This window comes from Phaenicophaeus curvirostris, chromosome 3 (genome assembly GCF_032191515.1).
Source record: "Phaenicophaeus curvirostris isolate KB17595 chromosome 3, BPBGC_Pcur_1.0, whole genome shotgun sequence".
In the NCBI taxonomy this organism is placed as follows: domain Eukaryota; kingdom Metazoa; phylum Chordata; class Aves; order Cuculiformes; family Cuculidae; genus Phaenicophaeus; species Phaenicophaeus curvirostris.
The window spans coordinates 50,020,742-50,043,649 of NC_091394.1; the positions used below are offsets into that span (position 1 = coordinate 50,020,742).

Sequence of the window (22,908 nt, forward strand, 5' to 3'; positions counted from 1 at the left end):
CTTTTCCTCTTGTCCTGGAAGGTAGTTAATCTACATTTCAAACAAGATAAAGAAAAAATATTGGGTGACTCTGTTCACCCTGTCTCAATAATGCTGCCACACTGGTGCAAACATTTTCCTTTTAAAGTCCTGAGAGCTGACAACAGGTTAGGCAATGGGTGTTGGTTGACAGCCAGCTGAACGTGAGCCAGCAGTGGGCTTAGGTGGCCAAGAAGGCCAATAGCATCTTGGCTTGTATCAGAAACAGCGTGGCCAGCAGGAGCAGGGAAGTGATTCTACTCCTGTACTCAGCATTGGTGAGGCCACACCTTGAATCCTGTGTTCAGTTTTGGGCCCCTTATAACAAGAAAGACATTGAGGTGCTGGAGTGTGTCCAGAGAAGAGCAATGAAGCTGGTGGAAGGAGAATAAGTCTTACAAGGAGCTGCTGAGGGAACAGGGGCTGTTTAGCCTAGAGAAGATGAGGCTGAGAAGAGACCTTATCACTGCCTACAGCTGCCTGAAAGGAGGTTGTAGAGATGTGGATGTTGGTCTCTTCTCCCAAGTGACAGGTGATAGGACGAGAGGGAATGGCCTCAAGTGGCACCAGGAAAGATTCAGATTGGACATTAGGAAAAACTTCTTCACTGAAAGGGTTATCAAGAACTGGAACAGGCTGCCCAGGGAGGTGGTCGAGTCACCATCCCTGGAGGTGTTTAAAAGACAGGTAGATGAAGTGCTTAGGGATATGATTTAGTAGTGGACAGGTACAGTTTGACTTGATGATGTCTAAGGTCTTTTCAAACCTGAGGATTCTATGATTAGTAGCCCTTAACAAATTATCATTTAGCCTTAGAAGCACTGTCACTATGGAAGAAAAATCACTAAATACAATGAAGTGCATTTCATTAAAAATGTTCCTACAATTCCTCTTTTCTGACATGTAACACAGTACCTCAACATGTTTCAAGACAAAAGGACACATCCGGCACGTGGTGTTACTTGGCAGGCAAGAGGCATGATGGAAAAATCCTACAATGCAACTAGGGAGTCTGCCACTTAATGGGTCTGTCTGAGCACAAGACAGTTAAGCAGTAGACTTTCCTGCTTATTGCAATGAGGTACTGCTAGACCTCTACCACAGAACCAAATTCACCAGAGGCAGATGGTCACAGGATTACAGCTGGCTAGTGATCTGCTGGATGATGTGCTGAACTGACACAAGCATACTTCCAGTTCAAGTTGCAGGCTGAAGTTCAAAGCTGGAGTTCAAGGCTTGATGGCTCTGTGTCCTGATCTGCTGCTGTTATCATGCAATGTCTGGAAAGCATTCTCAGGTTACAATAAAGCATGGTCCTGTATTCTGCATACTGACTAGTACCAGAGGGGAAATGGCTGCTTAAGTTTCCCTCTTGTTTCAAAAAGCAAGTAGCTCCCTTAACAGCTCAAGCCAGAAACATATACTGGAATGATATTTTTTTCAGAAGATTATTTGATTATTTTATCATACAAGAAAGGTACCATAAGAGGATTAAAAATCTGACTGTAGTAAAGTCATTAGCAAAGCTCCTTCTGATTTCAGAAGTTCAGAATTTTACCTGAAATATACTAACTGCAAAAGTCTGCTTTTCTTGTGAAAATCTGGAACCAACATTTACTTCCATCTAGTATTTTCCCAATACTGTCCTGCTCTTGCTGTTTTTAGGTACACGACAGAGTAGGTACTGGAAGAGGAAATGCTGTTACAAAAAACTGCTGAATGAAGCAATAGAACATAAAAGTGGTTGGGTTTCTCTTGATGTTCTGAATTCTGAAGATGCTTCATGACAAAGTGGTATTTTCAATTTCTAGCAAAAAAAAAAACCATTCTCTAACATCCAAGAGAGTTGGGGTTGTTCAGCCTGGAGAAGAGAAGGCTCCAAGGAGACCTTACAGCAATCTTCTAGTACCTGAAGGGGGCTACAAGAAAGCTGGAGAGGGACTGTTTATAAAGGCTTGTAGTGACAGGACTAGGGGCAATGGGTCTAACCTGGAGAGGGGCAGATTTAGACTAGACATAGGGAAGAATTTCTTCAGTATGAGAGTGGTGAGGCACTGGCATGGGTTGCCTAAGGAAGTTGTGGCTGCACCATCCCTGAAGGTGTTCAAGGCCAGGTGGGATGGGGCCTTGGGCAGCCTGATCTAATAGGATGTCCTTGCCCATGGCAGGTGGGTTGGAGCTGGATGATCTTTAGGGTCCCTTCCAACCCAAACTGTTCTATGATTCTATGATCATATTTCAAACCAAGTATGTATTTTCTCATTTATACTCAAAGAACTGGAAAGCAACAAATACATATTCATTTTATAAAACAGACCTAGTGAATAATCTTGGAAAAGTTTTGTGAATCTTTCTTCAGTAACAGCTTGGTTTAAACTATTATTGCATTTAGCAATATGAAACAGAAAGAGAAATCTATATATACTAAGAATATTTCAGCAAGCCTCCTGCAATAAAAAACTGTAGTTCTGTAATATATCTGGTGTACTAGTAAAACAGAAGATAGATGACTAGTAGAGTTTACACAGATTTTTCCAAGGTCTTTGACAAAGGATTGCAGAAGAGGCTGTAAGTACAAGCTAAATCACCATGAGGTGGGAAAGTAGTTCTCATGTTTAAAAAAATTGAAGATGTAGAAGACAAAATGGAGAAATAAAATCTCCATTTCAGCACAGGAGAAGGTAACTGTAAAGTTCCTTATATCCCATGTTTCCACCTCTGTACACAGGAATTCTGTTGCTTAACACAGTATCATCTGAAAAAGAAGACAAATAACAGAAAGATATTTGTTATTCAGACCCCTAAACAATCATAGCAATGCCACTTCTGGTTACTGCTTTATAATTCTGTTTACAGCAAATATTTGCTCTTCTGCAAAGATTAATGTCCTCAAAAAAGGCAAAGTATATTCCTAACTGTCTGTAAGAGGAAAAGCTGCAATGCTTCTTAATGGTAATTCCAACCTAGTCAAATACAGACGGTAGATAAGAAGAAAATTCAATGACAAGAACCATTGGTATTTCAGCCTGTGGCAGTTTTTTTCTGAAATAAATAATTACCAATCACTCTCTATACAAGAGAGTGCTGGGAAAGACTGTTTGTAGGGAGGACTTCTTTGAATTAGGCAGAAATAGAGGTTCCAGACATTTGTGCAGTCTTGTTCCAGAGTAATCATTCCAGTGTAATGGTTTGAGGTGCTTCAGCTACTTTCTGTATTTCTTTTTTTTCCCTCCTACTCTCTGGGAGTGGAAGGGAATGTTTAAATTTCCTAGGAACTAATTCTTCTCTTGCATAGCTTCACAACATTCTTGTAGCATTACAGTTCATAGGTAGACCGCTGTACACTCAAAAGTTCACAAAACTGATTTCCCACCTTGAATTATTGAACTGGACCAACTGTTAAAGACTATTTAGTGAATTGTGGAGGAAGAGGTGAACTGATATCAAGAAGAATAACATTTCAAGTTTTTTTCTCTCAGAGAAAAATTGCCAAGCTAGTGATAGTTCTCTTGTAATATATTTTAATGTCTTGCCAGTGCCCAGCCCTGCTATCTCAGCTGAGGTAAATGAGAAATTGTCATCATCAGAAAATTAACTGCGCCAAATTCTAAACCTGTCCTTGCTCAGAAAAGCATGAAAAATGCTTTAGGCTGCATCCTTTGGCTCATTTGGAGGCATTTTTCTCTAGCAAGCCTCAAGGTCAGAAATTAAACGCTGCTACCTCTCTTCCCTATCCAAGGTAGAACTTGGCCTGTTTCTCAATTTGCCCTTTATGAACCAGCAGTCTCCTTGTCCTTACACTGCTACACAGCCAGTCAAGAGGAGAGAGATATTACCTAACTCTGATGGGGGGGGGCATGTGTGTTATCTGTTTGTGAAAGTACTAAGCAGCTTTTGATAGCTACAGGGAGGTATGTTGTAAACTTTCTGTAATGAATACTTGTAGACATGAATGTTTGTGCATACCTTCACTATAAGAACAAGTTGAAGCCTGTACCATTTAGATTGTCTTACTTTTCAGAATTGCACCTCTCTGAGCCTTTTCTGCTGAAGAAGATTTTATGCGATCATTGTATAAATCGAAATAGTTCACAGATAAGCATTATGTGACTTTTCTTGACAGATGCTGGAGATAACAAACAACATATAATTTATTCTCAATTGGAAAAGCACTTAATAATAGGTTTGATTTGAAAGAGTGTTCATCATAGGTTTGATTTGAAAGAGTTCATCCCTTTATTGCAAATTACATTTGAAATAAGAGCGGATTTGGTACTTCACATAATTATACTGCCTTCTTTAGGAGGAAAAGCAATCAATCTGTCTCACAGAGGACTCCAAGCAGGTCTGATACCACAATGTTAATTTCTGCAGTACATGTATTTTTAGAACCGTCAGGAGTTACAAGGCTGAGAACAACAGTCAAGTGATGTTTATCCAAGAATGTATTGATACATACAATGACTTCTTTGTCCTACACCCTTGCTTTTTTACTTATGAAAGTAAATATGTAACTTATGGAAGTGAATATAAAAGCATAATCTAAGGTCTCAGCCCTGCCAGCAACCCTATAAGAGAAACTGCTACTGATGAGAAGCCTCTACGTAACCTGTCTGTGCATGGTGGTTTTGGTTTAGGGGAGCAAGAGGCTGGAGAGGAGAAAAAGTATTTAAATTTTTCTTTAAGTTATCAAGGTAAAGGAAGAGATACTCAAGATCCCTTTTATCCCTGTACTTTTCAGACTCCATTAAACAGTTAAGTGGCAAGCCCAATGTCTTTTAAAGGCATACTACCAGATTCACTATAAGACTCCAGGTTTAATCTGTAGGAAAGTTATCAAGAAAGCCTATCTAAAAATAGTCAAAATTTTCTTCGCTCAGCCCTGGTGCTGCCATGATGAACTCAGGATGGAGGACAAAATTTCAGGCAGTGTCTTTTATGAGATCAGTTGACATTGCTGCAAGGAGTAGACAAGCTTTGAAGAACATGCACTCCTTAAAACTATTATGTAAGCAGAACCTTTTCCACGCTGTATAGTCTAACAGCTATGTAGTTTATCCCATCATGTGAAACTCATAAAAAGATTGTAGGCAGACATAGTACATTCACATTGGACAGAAATTTACAGTTCAAGATGTAGTGCTTGTGGAAAGGGCCTGGAAGTCTTTAAAAACTTCAGTTTTATACAGCACCAAGACTGTGCCATATCCAGAATCCAGTGCCTCTGTCACATTTGGCATCAGAGCCCAGCTATTGAGTATAGCCTACTGAATCACCAAAACCACTTCCTGCAGCGGACTTTTTGTAAATCTTTTATCCAAGTACTGACCAAGCCCAGCCCTGCTAAGCTGTGTGAAATCATAGCCTAAGGTGGCATGACTGCAAGCATAAACAGCGTTCATCTGTCATTTCAGCTCAGTTAGTAATCCAGTTGCCTTTTTCAGAAAAAAAGCGTTCCCTTCAAGTCTGTCATAAGATGTTCTCTTACAGGAAGGGTTACTCCCCTATAGTAATAACAATAATCTGAGTAGAGTATATTTAAAAATTATCGTTTCTTCTTTTACATATTCTGGTCAATGATGAAAAAACTGCCCATGTTGCACAATGCTGATTGAAATTGATGGTAACTTCTTGTTCTGAACACTAGTTGTCCAGTAACTATTATTACAATGGGTAACTAAGAAAAAAAAAATCTAAAAAATTGATAAAATGATATCACTGTGGGACCATTTTATGAACAAGAAAGGTTCTTATAGTTATGCAGAGCCTTTCACAATATTTAATAGAACCAATTTTTTCAAGTCTGAATGTTTAAATTTAGATGCCTAGATAAAAAATAAAGGAACCTAAGCATAGGTTTAGTAGACTGAGTGTATGTACCCATGATCACATTTCCAGAAGTGTTAAACTTCTACAGCTCCTACTGATCTTCCTTAACATGTCTGACAATCTCAGCAGGAGATCTGAAAATTATGGTCTGTATTTGTATTTAAAAAAAAAAAAAAGAAAAAAAAAGAGAAAAAAAAGAAGTAATTTTACACAGATGCGGGCTTCTGTCAGGGCATATCTTGATCTCTGCCTACAGCTTGACTAACTATGCCATATGGACTGATGTGCAAGTATTCTTGTCCCCAGGTATGAACAAGAAGTAGTGCAGCTGCTGCTGAAGCCCATGTACTATTGTAACAGGGCAGCTGCTGTACCCTTCAAAGAAGCAGGGTGTTGCCTTACAAGTAGTTCTTCATGGTTATGGAAGCATGTCCCATGCACTCCATGTTCTCTGACCTGTTTCACCTTGAAATATCCTGTGCAGTAATTAGTCAGGGTGAGCTTGCACTGACCTAGGGCTCCTCTGAAGTCACAAGGTGGATATTCCATCTGCAAGCTCCCAGTGTCTTGTCTCCCACCTGTAACAATGCTGTGCTGAATCATGTACAAATTATAGGTATAAAGACTTAGAGAGGGTCTGGAAATGAATCTGAATTAAGCATAATTTGGGGGCTTTTTTAAGCTGGTCAAAGTGAAGGTTGGGTGTTATTTTATTATAATAAGTCTGCATGGTTAGTGTTGTTAAAAAAAACGTATTTTCTTTCCTGTTTCTCTTTGTGCCTATGCTGGGCAAGACCTATAGCCCAGTGCATCTGCACAGAAAATGAAAGAAAATGTATAACAATAAGATCTTGCTACACTTAACAAGGATGCATCACTCCCCCACCCCTCAGTAAATTATTTTGCTGGAGGCTACATCATTCTCTCTGAGTAGTATGTTGGGAGTTGACAGAGGCGTGAATAATTCACCGTGTATGAAGCCTCCGAGCTGAGCTGAGCTGCAGCATGTTGGGCCGTCCTTTGATGCAGACTGGTTGGGCAGGTTCCTGGGCGCCCCAGGAACCGGTCTGACAGGCCTGTTATGCCAACAAATTCTGGTATGATTCCATGCTCTCCAGAATGCAGAAACCTGCCCAGCCAGTTAAATGAAAGGCATATTAGGTTATCCATTGCACATTGTATATATCTTAGGTGCAGCAGATCTCCTCTCGGCATTCTCTAGTGTGGTCCACAGTGGCTTCCTCATCTTACTTACACTTGAGGTTTATAGCTGGAGGGAAGTCAATAGTAAATATTTATCACCCCGATCAAGAACAGAACTTTTCACAATTCAAACAGAAGGGTGAGTTTTGAAAGTCTTTCTTTAAAATTAATTTAAGATAACCTTAAGAAAAAAATTCTCTTGTGCTTGAAGTGGTGTAATGGCTATCTCCTTAACGTGTCTAAGTACTGCCAGTCTGCATGGCACATATTGACAGGATTTTTGTGAGTGCAGCTTTTTGACCCTCTGTGTGCAGCTCAACTCTGTCTGCAAGAGTATTTACTGGAGAGGCAGTTCAATGAACTAAGCACAGGAGAGAGAGACAGAAACTCCGCTGCCAACGACTTGGTGTTTTGAGTAGGTAATTTTATTACTGCCTATTGGTCTTCTCTTTTATACAATGTTTTTATAATCCCCATCTCATAAAAGCATTGTTGTGACAAGGCATAGTGCCATTACAGTAAGATGTGTGGTTACTAATTCTTGCCAGACTAACTTTTTTAATCACTCAATTTTATAGAGTGAGTTAATTAAACCTAGATTTACATGTTCAGAATTGGTTTCATGGTAAGATAGGAAATGTACTTGTCATTCTTACTCCTTTCTTTCTATATACTTCTTAGAAATTTTCCAGTTTAGAATGAGTAACGGAGTGGCATGGTAATAAAAAGTAGTCATAATCATAAAGAGTAAGCAGACCTGAAAGTTGTACCTATACCTGCAACTGAATCCATTCACAGGTTCTGTGTCAAATAAGAAAAATTAAACAGTGTGAAAACAAAAGCTGCAGAATCTGGTAACTGATTAACTACTGGAGCACTGAAGTACTTGCTGAGCTGAACAGAAAGGAATGAAGACAGGTTTTGTCATGCCTGTTAGGACAAAATAACTCTTTAACTTAAGTAAATGTGAATCTTCTCGACATCTGTGTAACTACATTTTTTACAGCCTTCACATAGCTACTTCCATCTCCCTGGAAATCTTAATTTTACCTGTATTCAAGTGAAAAAACTACTGTTCTCTTTCATGATGTAAAAAAAAAAAAATCAATCAAGAGTCCCCAGTGGGCATAATCCACTATATACAAGATATTTACACAGGATTATGCAAGGCTTTATAGTAGTCACACAACAGGAAGCTTCAATTATGAAGTTCTTTATTGCCAGCTATTTCCAAGGTTGATGCAAAAATGAACATTATCATTCTTTTGTAGAGTGCCCATAAAAAGGCCTCCTGAGCAGCTGAAAATCTCAATGAACAGCAGATTGAAATGACCTTCTCATTAGCAGCACCGTATCTGTGTAAAACTTTTTCTTCAAAATGTGGGAAAATGGCAGAGAACATAGGGAAAGTTTTGTACTCACAGAAGCTAAAATATTCATCAGGAAAAAATGTTTAATTTTTATCATCTCTGTTGATTGTGCTATCAAACAGGAAAGGAAAACTCGCTAAGGAATACACTATTTTCAAAAGAAAAATTTATAGCTGGCTGAACTGTTTGGTTTGCACAGGGACTCTGTAGAGCCTGTAACGCTACAAGAGAGCTTGGATTTCTACAGCTACAGGATTTTAACACAGCACATTCTTAAAATTCAAACCAAATAAATCAGGTTTTCAAAATACTGCTTGCCATCCTCTCTCCAGTTTATGTGTTCTGTTTTATTTGAGTTTTCCTTTTTTTTAAGAGGCAGGAAGGGCAGGAACCACTGTTTGGGATTTTTTTCCCTCAAAAATGTAAGTAAATCATTATTTCCTATACGTATTTCTCTTTTGCTTGTTTTCCTGTCCTGAATTCTTGTCATTCACTATAGCAAAAGATAGGTGGCATGATTTTGTACACACGCCTGTAAACTTTTACTTCAGCCTTCCAAGCCTGAAACAACCTTCCAAGGCTGACATAAATATGCATAACTATTCAAACTATTCATGCTAACCTGAGAAACATGAGTAGGAGCAAAATATTTTCACATACAGGTAACACAAATAGGTACTGCTTCTTAGAGTCTGGGGACCAGGAACAGTACACTGCAGTCCTGCAACAGCATCCCTCAGGTTGCGGGTTTTCTTATTCCATCAAAGCTCTCTAAGAGACCTGAGAGTTCCAGTTGAATAAATCCTGGCTGGTTTTGACTACAGACGAGGAGCAGCGAAAACACTTCAAAGACGAGGGTTTCTTAAAGTGAACAATGCTACTGGCATCAGGGAATTTGATCTTGGCTCAATTTCAAAAGCGGCTACGCAAACAGCTTGAGAAGAATCAAATTCAGCTAGTGGGGGTGATGGAGTGGCTCCTCCCTATTTTTCCACAGAAAGCAACCATTTGTGCCAGACATCAGTAGTGTGCCCTGTGGACCCTCCCAGCTGTAACATATCATACCCTTCAGAGTACTGCCAGTTTCTAGACTCCCAGTTCAAATCCCATTTAGGTAGCAGCTGAACTAGGTCGTATGCTCTTATTTGCTGCATCTGAAGTTGGGCTCCTTTGATGTCCTTATTGGTAACTGCAACATAAAGTTCATTAAGTGAACATGACCAGAGAGCTAAACAATATATTTATCCTTCAGTGCAGACCTGTAAGTCAAGGAGGTTGTAAGCATGCTGGCCAGGCATGTATGTATGTGCGGAATTTACCAAACCTCATGTGAATTAACAAGAACTTCACTATTTTATATATATATATGTGTGTATATATATTTATACATACAGGAAAAGTGATATATTTACCATTGTGTTTAAAGCAAATCAGATACTTAAACTGGACTTTCGCGGTGTAATTCAAAGTTGGTTTTAATCTTTACATCTGACTTGATGTAACAGAAGTAGAAAAACGTAAGCTTCCTGCTAACCACTTTTAACCCTGTCCTGTATACATAAGTCACCTCCTGCAACCTGAGTAGTTAGAAACAATGATGCAGCCTCTGTATTACCTCCCAAAAAAGGGGTGAGGAAGACTTAAAGCTATTTTTTTATTTTATCTGTGCTACAACACTGCAATATTCATCAATAGTCATCAAGAAGGAAGGTGTTACCAACAAAGCATGAGTGAAAATCAACAGCTTCACGTACGATTGCTAAGATTAAACATTTCAGACCAGCCAGGACTAAGATGGGCTAGAATTAAAATAGATTTTTTTTTGAAGAGTTGCTCATGGATAAGTATTCTGTCACTTAATGTGCCATATTATGGGTTACTTATAAATCTGGACATGAGCCATACCATAGAAAGTTTCGTATCTGTTCAAGCGCAACAATGGTGAAGTGTTTTTCCCACAGTTTTATTGTCTAGGTGAGTGTGTTTACTCTTAGGAGATGAATGAGATGCTGTTCCAGTTAGACTAGTCAGCTTGAGACATCCAATATAACTGAACATGGAACATCAGACTCTTCAGTAGTTTTCTGGTATGCTTAACAAGCCAGGGACCTATTCAGTAATTAGTGGCCAAGTATGTGATTATGGAATACATAAAATCAAATCAATCTGGAAGAGCGATGAAGTTCAACTGCTGGTCTTAATCCATTGTCACTTATTGTTGAGTAGATAAGAATAACACCGTGGAAGCCAATGGATTCATATTGCTGTAGGGTTCAACATGACAGAGAATGAGAATAAACTGCTCACACAGTTTGCTGGAAAATAGCATGGATGGCATCATTCATTCCCAGGGTGCTTCCTATAAATACAAAGAAAAGTCCAACCTATGGTAAAATACCTGAACAACCAGCAAAAGAGCAGTTTTATTGCCACTTATCAGATCTGTGCATATACTTAAGACATCTGTTTCTCTTAACTGGGGAAATGATAACTTTCCTACTCCACAAACATATAGATTACAGAATTTTCAAAAGGAGAATTAAAAAGCTGCCAACAAACATTATTTAAGAAGACTTGAGTGCCTATCACAACCTATTATGACCATTTCCTCCATAGGATGTAGCTAATTTTAGTTCTACCATAGGGGTACTGATATGATAATGGATCAAACTTGCAATGTAACTAATCTGCTGCTGAGATACTGAACACTGAATTTATTTTATTTTGTTTGAAAAATACGTGGTTAAAGTGGCTACGAATGAGCAGAAAAGTTAACTAAAAGATTCTTCAAAACACCTCAGGATTCAAGGTACATATTTGTCAGGAAAACAAAATTATTTTCAACAATGATGAACCAGGGATTTAAAGCCTGCTTAATCACACTTCAGCTTGGCTTCCTATCTGACAGTATACCAAAATACTTCAAAAATGTTGAAATCAGATTTCAGATCCACTTCTACTTACTCTGTAGTTCCATATTCACAATACTTCTCAGAGACTCAAGTGATCTAAGTAATGGAACAAAAGTACAATGGAACAGCTACTAACTATTATTAAATAACAGAACACAACGTTTTTCATATTGCTAATAGTAATCTAGAAAGTCTGTGTTTTCAGCCCTGGCCCTTGTGAACTGATCACCACTGTGTCCTCTAATCTTGCCATTCATCTGTCTTTGCAACTGTTCTCAGACATGCCAAAATGGTCCACTGGAGTCATGTGAAGGCAGGATAGTAATAGCAAAAAGTTGTATTTTGTTCCTATTTCATTATGAAAAATAACTACTAAAAAGACTAAAGAATTACTAAAAAGACTAAAAATCAAGGAGGTTATCTCATGGCGGGTAGCAAGGTTGGTCCCAGTGAATGAAAGGACATTGATCTACAACTTGGGAAAAAAAATAAAAGTTGGTAAAAGTCTCAAAGTGACCCCGAAGTTCAGCTACCTTATGCCATGCTAATTATATAAGCCTACAGGTTTTAGATTTTCATATTCATATAAAATATTAATATACTCTAGGCTGTTCTGCCATGTGCTAAAAAGACAACCCCCTGTTAAGATCAAGAAGGGAGCAGGGGGAGAAACATTGCAAATACATTTTAATCTCTATGTGTAAACCCCAGCAGCCAGTAGACTACAAATCCTGTGGAAAAGTCAGATTTGGCAGCGTAGCCTGAATACCTGCGAGGCCAATTCGGCCACAGGGGTACTGAAGAGCCTCTTTATGACTAAACCAGCAAGACCTTCTTTCAGGTAGGCACCCCTGTGTGGCCAGCATCTGATTTAATGCAGGCTCTCACACACACCCTTGCTTTTCCATGCTTTATACCTAGAGAAGAGAAGGCTCCAGGGAGACCTTATTAGCAGCTTTCTAGTACCTAAAGAGAGTCTACAGGAAAGATGGGGAGGGGCTCTTTATCAAGGAGTGCAGGGAAAGAACAAAGCGGAAGAGGTTTAGGCTGAAAAAGGGGAAATTTAGATAATAGGAAGAATGTTCTTCTGGGAGGGTGGTGAGGCACTGGCACAGGCTGCCCACAGAAGTTGTTGGATGCCCCATCCCTGCAGGTGTTCAAGGCCAGATTGGATGGGGCTTTGAGCAGCCCGGTCTGGTCGGAGGTGTCCCTGCCCATGGCAGTGGGGAACGGGATGGGCTTTAAGGTCCCTTCCAACTCAAACCGTTCTATGAATCTGTTCTATTATCCTATGCCTGCCTCATCGCAGCAGCTGCCAGGGCCTTGCTCACTATGCCAGAGGTTTAGGTTGAACATTAGGAAGAGGTTCTTCACCCAGAGGGTGGCAGAGCACTGTAACAGCTCCCCAGGGCAGCAGTCATGGCCCCAATCCTGACAATATTCAAGAAGCATTTCAACAATGCCCTCAGACACATGGGGTAAATGTTGCAGTCGTCCTGTGCAGGGACAGGAATTGGATGCAATGATCACTTTGGGTCCCTTCCAACTCAGGGCACTCTCATTCAGGCTGTAGAGAGGAGGGACCTGGCCTCTTCTCCCAAGTGGCAGGTCAAGGGGCAATGGCCTCTAGCTCCGCCAGGGGAGGTTCAGGCTGGACATCAGAAAGGGTCATCGGGAACTGGAACAGGCTGCCCAGGGAGGTGGCTGAGTCACCATCCCTGGAGGCGTTTAAATGGTTTAGTGGCAGACAGGAATGGTTGGACTTGATGATTGAAGCGCTCCTTTCCAACCTAGTGATTCTATGATTCTATAACTCCCCAGGCTGCTCCCTGTCAAAGTCATAGAGTCATAGAACGATTTGGGTTAGAACCATAGAATAGCTTGGGTTGGAAGGGACCTTAAAGATCATCCAGTTCCAAGCCCCTTTCCATGGGCAGGGACACCTCCCACCAGACCAGGCTGCCCAAGGACAAGGCCAGGCTGGATGGGAACACAGCTTCCCTGGGCAACCTGTTTGGCTTGGAAGGGACCTGAAACCCCAAACGCCTTCCCAGAGAGAGGCCGAGGAGGGCCGGACTGGGACACATCCCTCCCCACGGCCATACGAGGAGACGGCACAGCACCCTGCACCCCCTTCCTCCCGCAGCGCCTCGCGAGACCCGCGGGGGGCCCCGCCCCGCCCCCTTCCCCTTTCTCTTTTCCCGCGGTTTGGCGCGCGGCCGCCGGCAGCCAACCAGGAAGCGGCGCGCGCTGACCCCGCCCCGAGGCGCGCGCTCCCCCGGGCCCCGCGGGGCCGGCGCCGCTCGCTCCGCTCCGTCCCTTCGTCCGTCCTCCTTCCCCCGCCGACCGGGAGCTGCAAACGCTGGCTCGGCTCCCCCGCTGTGGTAGGACAGGGCTCGGCCGTGACGACCCCGCTCCCTTGCCCCGTTTCGGAGGCTCCGGTCCCCCTCGCTGGGGCGGAGGGGCGCGTGGTCCATGCCCGCCCCCGCGCCGTCCCGCTGGGCCGCGGGTTCCTGCGTCTCCCGCCCGGCAAACGCTCGGGCATGGCAGGATTTCTGCGAGCATCCCGGCGTGTCTTCCCAGTGAGTGTCCCGCTTGTTTTGCGAAGGGATAGGGAGGAGGCTGGAGAGCTGGGCAAGGGGAGGCTCCGGGGAGACCTCGGAGCGGCCTCCCGGTACCTGAAGGGGCCGCAGGGAAGCTGGGGAGGGGCAGGGAGCGATAGGACGTGGGGGAGCGGCTTTAAATTGGAGGGGGGGAATATTTACATTAGACATTAAGAAGAAATTCTTCACGCTGAGGGTGGTGCTGGCACAGGTGGGCCAGGGAAGCTGTGGATGCCCCAGTGCTGGAGGTGTTTCCATCCAACCTGGTCTGGAACTGGCTGATCTTTAAGGTCCCTTCCAACCCAACCCGTTCTGTGATTTTGTGCAGCTAGGGCTAAGGCTTTTTGGTGGGGCCAGGGGCTGAGGAGGCTTTGTGCTCTGCTGAATCCGAGACAGGTGGTGTGTTCCTGCCACTGATGTACAGAATCATAGAATCACCAGGTTGGAAAAGACCGACCAGATCATGGAGTCCAACCATTCCTATCAGTCACTAAACCATGCCCCTCAGCACCTCATCTACCCATCCTTTAAGCATCTCCAGGGAAGGTGACTCAACCACCTCCCTGGGCAGCCTGTTCCAGTGCCCAGTGACCCTTTCTGTGAAAAGCCTCCTCTCCACAACCTCCTTTCAGGTAGTTGTAGAGAGCAATAGGGTCTCCCCCCAACCTCCTCCTGGCTAAACAACCCCAGCTCTCTCAGCCACTCCTCATAATGCTTGTTCTCCAGCCCCCTCACCAGCTTCATTTCTCTTCTCTGGGGCCACTCCAGAGCCTCAACATGAATATGGATAAGCAGCTCCAGTGCTGTTATTGGTGCCAGCTGCCATTGCTGATGGAGCCACGTGTAGGGGAGCAATGGCTCAGAAAGCCGCACAAAGTCTTGGAGTGCCTGAGGGAGCTAGAAATGTTTCTGGTTTTCTGTGAAAGGGTTAGTCTGGAGGACAGGAGCAAAGCCCCATCTGAGAGCAGCCCAGCTCCCTGCTTGGGCCCAGCAGCAGGGCATTCTGGAGAGAGGCTGGCATTGTGCTTCCTTCCCCCATCAGGCACCTGCCAGTTCTCTCCCTGCCTGTGAGGGTCAGTACATCCAACTCAGGCATTTGGTTTTGGTTTTGTTTTTTTTCTAAGTACAGGAAAGCCCTTTTTTAGGACTAGAGAATCAGTTCAGAAATGGGTATCGCCAAAGGTCTTTCACACCTGTGCAAATGCCCAGACCTGCCAGGGACTCTCTATTTGAAGACAGATTGAACGTCTATAGAAAGCAATGTATCATTTTGTGATCTTGAAGCAGGTGAAGCTTGAGAAAACTTGCTGCTCTTTTTCCCTATTTATATTCAATTGATGTACTAATAGTTTTCAGGAATTCTGAGCAAGTTTTGTAAATTTTTTTCGTAAAAGTCATCTTTGTGGGAATAAAAAAGAACCAAAACTACGAAGGACAGCCTTTACTAATTCTTGAGTCAGAAACCCTTTTCTTGAAAATTATTCATCTGACATACTCAAATCTGAGACAGTAAGTGAGAACAAGTTTGTTGACTTCACTGCCACAGCGTGTGACAAGAAAAGAGAAAGAGATGACTTCTGAGATATCTCTGCTTGAAGGTAGAAAAATAGGAGTTAAAAAGACATTCCTAGTGTCACTAAGGAATTGATTCCACAAAGAAGCATTGTAAGATGGCTTAATGTGACTGCACGTGGAGTGGAGTCCTTCAGCTACAAAGATGCAAGCAGATTAATATTCAACTTCCACTGAAGGGTTTTGGGCACTGCTAGTTTCAATAGGTGATTTTATTTTCTATTAAGGACCTCTTTTTGTATAAGAACGTTAGCTACTTTGAATCAAAGTACTGAAAAGGACACTGAATTTTCTACAGACAGAACATGGTAAAGCAAATGTGGAGCTATCTAATGGCTACTGACAGTTCTGTCAGCTCCATTACTTACTTAGTGTTTAAGTATCCTTATGCTACAGAAAACATACAGTTGAAGTGTTCTTGCATTGTCAAAAATAATGCTTTGTTCCATTTATCCCATTGTCTTTATTCCATTTTAAAGACAGCCAGACTGAAAGAGAAGTGACTTGCTTAAGACTGTGCATAGTGATATGAGAAGGGAGATTGGAACCAAGGGCCCCAGGCCCTACAGTAGATCCCTGACCACTGGACTTAACGTTTTATTGTGGTGAGTCTAGGGGAGCTGCTAAACCAACAGCTGTGTTCAAGTGTTCTAAGTTGCTTGAAAGTTCTTAAGATTTGAAATTCAGCTTCTTAACTAATTGTAGACCTTATCTCGTTTGAAGTGCGACTTTAAATTGTGCCTCAAAAATTTGAGAGCCAGTTGCTCCTTTTATTTGGCTATATGAGCATCATAGTTTGCTTGCCATGGCTGCTACGTTAGGTATAGGACAAAATACCTTAGTTTGGGTAGGTTGTTCTTTTAAAAATTGTGATTTATATTACAGAGACTGTTATGTCCACCTATTCAAATGTGTTTGTCTAAAATTGACCACATAAAAATGGTGAAAACTTGTAATGTCCACTTTTACGCACAAGGAACTGAAGAGCAGAGAGGTTATGTGAATATTTCAATATTGGACACCCAGTGCCAATAGATTTGAATCGTACCTTGGCTCAGCTCCAGATCTGAGTGCCATACATCCCCTCTAGTTTACCTGTGTGAAGAAAACCCTTCAAAACAAATAAGAATTGTGGGTAAGATTGTTCCGAGTTGTGTAGGCAGTCTGCTTTTTTAAGACGGAGCTGTCTGACTGTGATAGTTCTCCTCAAATGCTAATGTTTTGGCAATTCATGAATTTTGAGATTACTCCCCTGTTTCCATTTCATCAGGGAGTGGGAATAACTTAAATGTAGAGTCACAAATGCTTCAAGGGGATGTGAACTTTTCTCTGCAGAAGGATGCCATTTGGATCCATGTTTATGTAAAGGTTATATGTACACAAATACATCCTTGATAAAACTTGGTTTTTGTATTGCTGACAGCAATATTTTGGAAGCATGGGTTGCTTTTGGAAAACAGGAGTTCTGTTTAACTGTAGCTTAATGTGGGAAAAGAATAAAGAGTCCTAAGCATCTTAATCTCATTTTAAGTTGATAGCTGTTTCTAGGGGACAAAAAAATCTGTTAGTTTCTAATTTCTTGTTGCAAAATACTTAGCATCTTCCACACTGTAAGGGTGACTGTCAGTATTGACTATGTACAACTTGACAAGGGTAGGCGTCAAGTGTCGTATTTCATCCGTGGCTGCAAGTTATACTCTGATGAATGCAAACCTAAGTGTTGTCAATCTGTCATTACAGGCACACCTGTCTTCAGAAACAGCTTCATAACTATGTAATTTAAAACTTAAAGTGTGAAAGTGAGCCGGTTCTGCAAATAAAGTCAAAGAAGTTGGGAGCAGAAAAAAGGCAAGATGAATGCATCTGGAGGAAGCTGTGGGAGCCCTAGTTCTGCAGAACCTACGGGAGATTTCTTCAAGGAATTGTGGTCCAAACTGAAAGAATGTCATGATAAAGAAGTACAAGGTAAATTGTTACAGTTTGGGTTCACAGAAGGCTGGCTGTTGCCCCAGGAAAACTTTGAACTGGAGCACAACTCCATCTGAATGAAACTAAAGAGATTTGTAGTATGTTATGTGGAAAGTTGGACTGGATGATTACGAATGATCTGTACAAATTGGCTGCCTAAGCCTGGATTAACAGGATTAGATTTAAACTATCAACAAGTATAAATGATTTGCTAGGTCAGTGAAGAAAAAGTAGCTCAATGTTACATGGGATGTGTGTTTGCTTAGGAAATGTGTTACTTTACCTTTAAAGGATTATGATTCAAAGTTCCCAAATCAAGTTTAGCAATGGATTTTCTCTTTTTCCTTTTTTTTTCCTTTGAGTTTAGTCACTTCAGATATGTTAAAATGGTTTGCACTGTTTATTTCCCCTCAGTTCTGCAAAATACCATGATTAATATTACAGAAAAAGATTTTAGTTTTCCAGTGTTCCAAGTTTTCTCAACAAAATTTATAAGAGTTGCTTATTCTTATATTGTATTTGGTGAACTGTGATATCAGTTTTACTGTCGTGTCTGTTCATTCTTCAGTAGTGCAGGAAATGAAGAACACTCAAAGATGAATTGTTGTGAATTTATATTCTTATTATAATATTGTTTTACAAATAGTATTCGTAAAATGTTTTGCTAAAAATACTTCATAAAAAGTTTAAGGTTCTCTTCTGTTCATCTTAAGTCACACGTTCCGTTCTTTTGGATGGAATCCAACCAGCATATCCTTATGCATGAAATAGTTTGTATATTAGGGTGGAATCAAAGCAGGTGAGTTTTTGTGAATTAAGAGCTTTAATAATGCAAGTGGATCTTTGTAGCCAGACCATTCCAGTGTCTTTGGTTATTTTCACTAGCCTCAAAACAATTCCTGGTCTGTCTGTTTAGGCCCAGTTATATCACCACTTCTTGATTTCAAGAACTGTTGCGGGATTGTTTTATAATGTATGGATGGTTCATACCTCCTACTGAAAGTCTTGGCTCAACAATTTGCCTTCATACTATGTTAGTAATTTAAAAAAGACACCAGCCAACTAAAAAAACCTTTCATCAGCTGGGTAACAGAAAGGAAAGATGTACCAGGTTAGTAGTGTCTTTTACATTAAAAAAGTGTATTTAACCATGTGAAATAAAATTTTATATTGTGTCCCAAATAAAAAAAAAAAGCACACACCCCTATTTATATTTTCTGTTTTTTTCTTTTTTTTCTATTTTTTTTTTTTTTAATCTTGATGGTTCTTTTCTGAGTGGGTGTAATGTCAACTGCAGATAAATGCAGAAGTACTGACAGAATGGGATCTGGCAATCTATGGCATGTCTGAACAACGAAAACCGAACAAACAAAAAGCTGTAATGCAGAGGGTAATGTTAAGTGACCCCTTCTCTAGTTTCTTGGGATGTGCAGCACGTGATTTTTAAAGTTTTGGTTTTCTTTATGCAAGTGAAGATGCTCTTTAGAATGCATGCTGGGTGGGGCCAGATAATTTTGCCACTAGGCAGTCTTTTTCATGCCTAGCCCTTTGTCAGTATGTCCCGCACCGTGTTAGGTAAAATTAGGTCTTCAATGATAACATCAAAGACATGCCTGAAGGATGGTTAATTTTTTCAAAAGGTGGGGATCCTCTTATAGAAAATGGTACTGGAAGATATTTTAGAAACATCAAACACAGGCTTGCCTGGACTTTGCTTGTTTCTCAGGTCTATAAATAAGAATTAAAATTGACTCATCAGTTTCCAATCTGAATGTCAGCAAAAAATTATTTTAAAGATGGTGGAAGGTGGATTAAGGGAAAGTTAGTAGTTGAGAAAAAGCTTTTTGCGTGTACAGCGCACAATGTATTGAATACTGGAATTTTTGTTACAAATCCATGAAAAGTAGGATTTATGGCACATAAGCTTGAAATGATCAGGCATGTTATACAAGTTACAATATTTACCTGTCTATAGAATATAGACTAGAGATACTTCAAACTCAGCTTGCAGTGGATTTTATTGTATTTTTATGTTACTGTGTTGTAAAGAGTGTATTTTTCCACCATGTTAGCTAAACAAACCAAGCTGCTTATTCTTTTAAACTGATCACTTGCAAAAAATTCCAAATCTTGCCCCTCTTCAAGCAAAACAGCTATTGTTTTCTCTCAGATTTATTATGTGTCAATGGGTAGGACTCCTACAACCAAGTTTCCAAAGATTTTGGGCATGGTAAATGTCAGTTAACTTTTCATGGAATTCTGAAGTGCTCAGTAGCTCAGGATAATGGTCATTCAAACTGTATTTACCTTTATTTCCTACCTGTAGAATGTGTAGGATAGTTGCATAGCACTTAGAAATTAGAAAGTAATTTAATAATTTTTTTTACAAAGTGACAAAATTTTGCAGGTGTTAATGCTTGCACCTAGCTCAAAATAATTATATGGATACTTGCTGTGTGTGGGCCTTATCAACGTGGTTCCAGAGGATGAATTTGAGTCTAAAGCTCTCTACTAAAAAATAATTTTATTTCAGTGCAGAAGTGTGAGGAGAGTTCTGTGTACAAGAAATAGCCTGGTTTTTTTTTCAGTTATTCCTTGCCTCTGAAAAGCACAAGATCACAATAGGGGAAAAAGTGTAGTCGTAGATGAAAAGAAAATTATGAGGAAAGGAATCTCATTGATAGATTGCTGTGGGGAAGGAAATGGTTGGAAGCTCCTCAAAGGTAAATAATCATAGAACATATGGTTGGGATCTTAGGAGGTCATCTAGTCCATCTTCATACCCTTAAGGTAGGATTATGTCTGTGTTATTGCTGACAGAAGCTTGTCCAACCTGTTCCAAGAGAACTTCAGCAATGAGGATTCTGCAGTCTCCCCAGTCACTGTCTATTTTAAGAAAGTGTATTTAATGCATTTGAAAATTCATCAGAAGAGGAATTATCATAGCCATTCATTAAAATATTATAGGTACATAGGAAACTTGCAGCTTGAGTAGACAAAGTGTTGTGGATTTAATTAATCTGCCTAATGATAGTTTAAAGATAGTTTAATGGGGACAGTGTGTCATTTACTAAAGCACTTGCAATTTTTAGGTAATGTAGATTTATGTAGTCTACAGCTTGTCTATTCCATAGAAGTATTGTGTGAAAGGTAAAATTAAATTAAGAATGTGCAGTGTAGTTTCACATGAGTTTACGTGCTCACTGGATTATTAAATAAGGAAATCTGAAAACGCAAAGCTCTTTAAATGACTATGCTTAAAACCTCACAGTGCTCTGGGAAAGCAAAAGGAAGAGATTACACGTGATGTAGTAATTCAATGCTCTCGGATAAATGTAACAAACTGGTTTCCTGCTTTCTCATTGCAGTCATTTGAATTGAGCAAAAATGCAACCTTTAAGTAACTAGTTTGGTTCCTCCTGAATTCAGGTGAGAGGGGAGATAGTGTTACCTGTAGCACAGTACTGGGCCTTTTGAGCACTGCCTCTCCAATTTGTGGCTCAGGTTGCCAATGTTACAATCCTAAATACTTGCTGAACAGACTACCTGTTCATACAGGAGATGCATTGTTGTACAGCTTCATTCCTTCCGATGGGCGTGGAGCAGCATTAAAGCACGCTTTATAGGGGTTCTAATTGCAGATGCCTAATTGACTTGATGAATAGCAACTACTTAAAAAAATAAACCCTCTTTCTATGCTGATCTGCATGATAGAACATAACATCTCACAGGTGTTGAATACTTAGGAATAAAAGAAATCTTGCTGTATTTCCTAAGAATTTTTTTCTTAAGTAGTTTCTCTGCATTTTTATCTCATTGTCTCACTGGCATCTTGTAGCAGTCTGTGGTGTGGGTTTACTGAGGCTCTGGCTGGCCTGAGGAGTGAACCTTCTCAAGCAGGTAGTTTTCCCCTTTGAGCTGTGGTAAGGGAGAGAAAAAAAGAGGTCTATTAGCTGCCTTGACCTGCATTTTCTGTAATAAATGTAGTATTGGGTATGTGTTTTGGTTTAAATTAAAAATTGTTAAAAGCTTTCTTAAAAGTGTTCTGGTTTCCTAAGTTTATCGTGTTATCCTAAATCACTAATGCATTTGCAAGAACTCTCACAAGATACCTTATGTTCAGCTTGAAGATGCTCACAGCTTTTCATAGTTTGAAGAAAATACGATGCTAAGAAAAAGGTGTTACACTGCTTTCTGACGTCTTACAAAAATTCCTATTGGATTTGTATTTTAAAAAATGTTATAGCGTTGGAGTCTGATTATTTGTGCCCATTTACTTAGGGTAAGTATGGCCAACTTGTGAGTGGGTGGTATCACATTAACTTCCATAGCACTGCATCCCACTTGCTAAGCTGTGCCACACTTAAGCCACCTTTATCTTCCTGCCCCTGTGCATATACACACGCACCCAAAACCTTGCAGGCAGACTGGCTGGACTGCAGTCTAGGCCCTGGGCTGCCAGCTGGCCACTCCTGCCAACAGCATCAGTTGAGTTTGTAAATCTTTTGTACTTCTGCACAGAATGTATGTTTTGGAGTGTGTGGGCCTCAGTAGGAGAAGGGCTACAGGTGAAACGTCATTCCTCACTCCACCATAAGAGGTTCTAAGGAAGCTTTGACTTAAAGGGTCTGGTAGCGTACTTCCAGCAGAGCATATTGTCCTGTGCTTTAAAACCTTTAATTATGTATTTTTAATGTTTCCTCTGTGCATATACATTGTAATGCATTTTTCCGTTCAGTGGTTGGATGCTGCATTTTCAGGGTTGTATTGTATATCTCTATGTACACAGAACATATTTTATGCTACTTATTTTCGTTGACTGTGCCAACATATAATAGTGCTTGGTGTTCACATGGGGGTTTTCTGCAAAAGTACTTTTATACCTGCTTAAGCAGGAATCTGTGTGTTTAAGTCTCGGTTTCCTAGGGATCATAATAACTGTATTTGTTTCCAAGATGCTGTAGAAGATACTCACGAAGTCCAAAATGAAGTATTTTTCTCTCCAAATTAGTGACATTTTTTTTTTCTCTTTTGCAAGTGTCATTGGAAAAGAGAGAGTTAATTTATTGTTTCACTTGTTTGGTTGAATCAGATTTCTATATCATGTATTTTCTTCTTTCCATTTTCAGGCCTACAGCTGAAAATATCTAAGCTGAAAAAAGAAAGATGCTTGTAAGTACTCATCCTAATGATCTAATTTATTAAAGGAGAATCTGAATACCATTAACAGGCCATAATTCTTGTAAGATTAATTGAGTTTTCATGAATTTTTCCTTCAAACATGTATAAAACACTGCTCACTTGAGTAATTCAGTTGAAGTCATCTGATGGTATATGTAACTCTATAGGGTATGTAACCTGGAAGCTGGGTTTGCCTTCCTTGAACAAATGACTGATAAGGTTTTCTTATCTACAGGATTTCTAGGATGCATA

At 40.5% G+C, this 22,908-nt stretch overlaps 1 protein-coding gene across 2 annotated transcripts in view; it reads left to right on the forward strand.

Moving 5' to 3' along the window:
* The first annotated feature begins 7,039 nt into the window (after nucleotides 1–7,039).
* The window catches only part of RBBP8 (RB binding protein 8, endonuclease), a 45,294-nt gene continuing 29,425 nt past the window's right edge, over nucleotides 7,040–22,908 (forward strand). Inside the window, exons 1-3 of one of the 2 annotated variants that reach the window (XM_069853959.1) lie at nucleotides 7,040–7,189; nucleotides 17,248–17,472; nucleotides 22,605–22,647. In XM_069853959.1, coding sequence (XP_069710060.1) covers nucleotides 17,361–17,472; nucleotides 22,605–22,647 — 155 coding nt within the window. In that variant the 5' untranslated portion in view covers nucleotides 7,040–7,189; nucleotides 17,248–17,360. Of the gene's footprint in view, nucleotides 7,190–13,671; nucleotides 13,915–17,247; nucleotides 17,473–22,604; nucleotides 22,648–22,908 lie in introns of those variants that run through there. The other variant, XM_069853960.1, reaches the window with a different exon arrangement.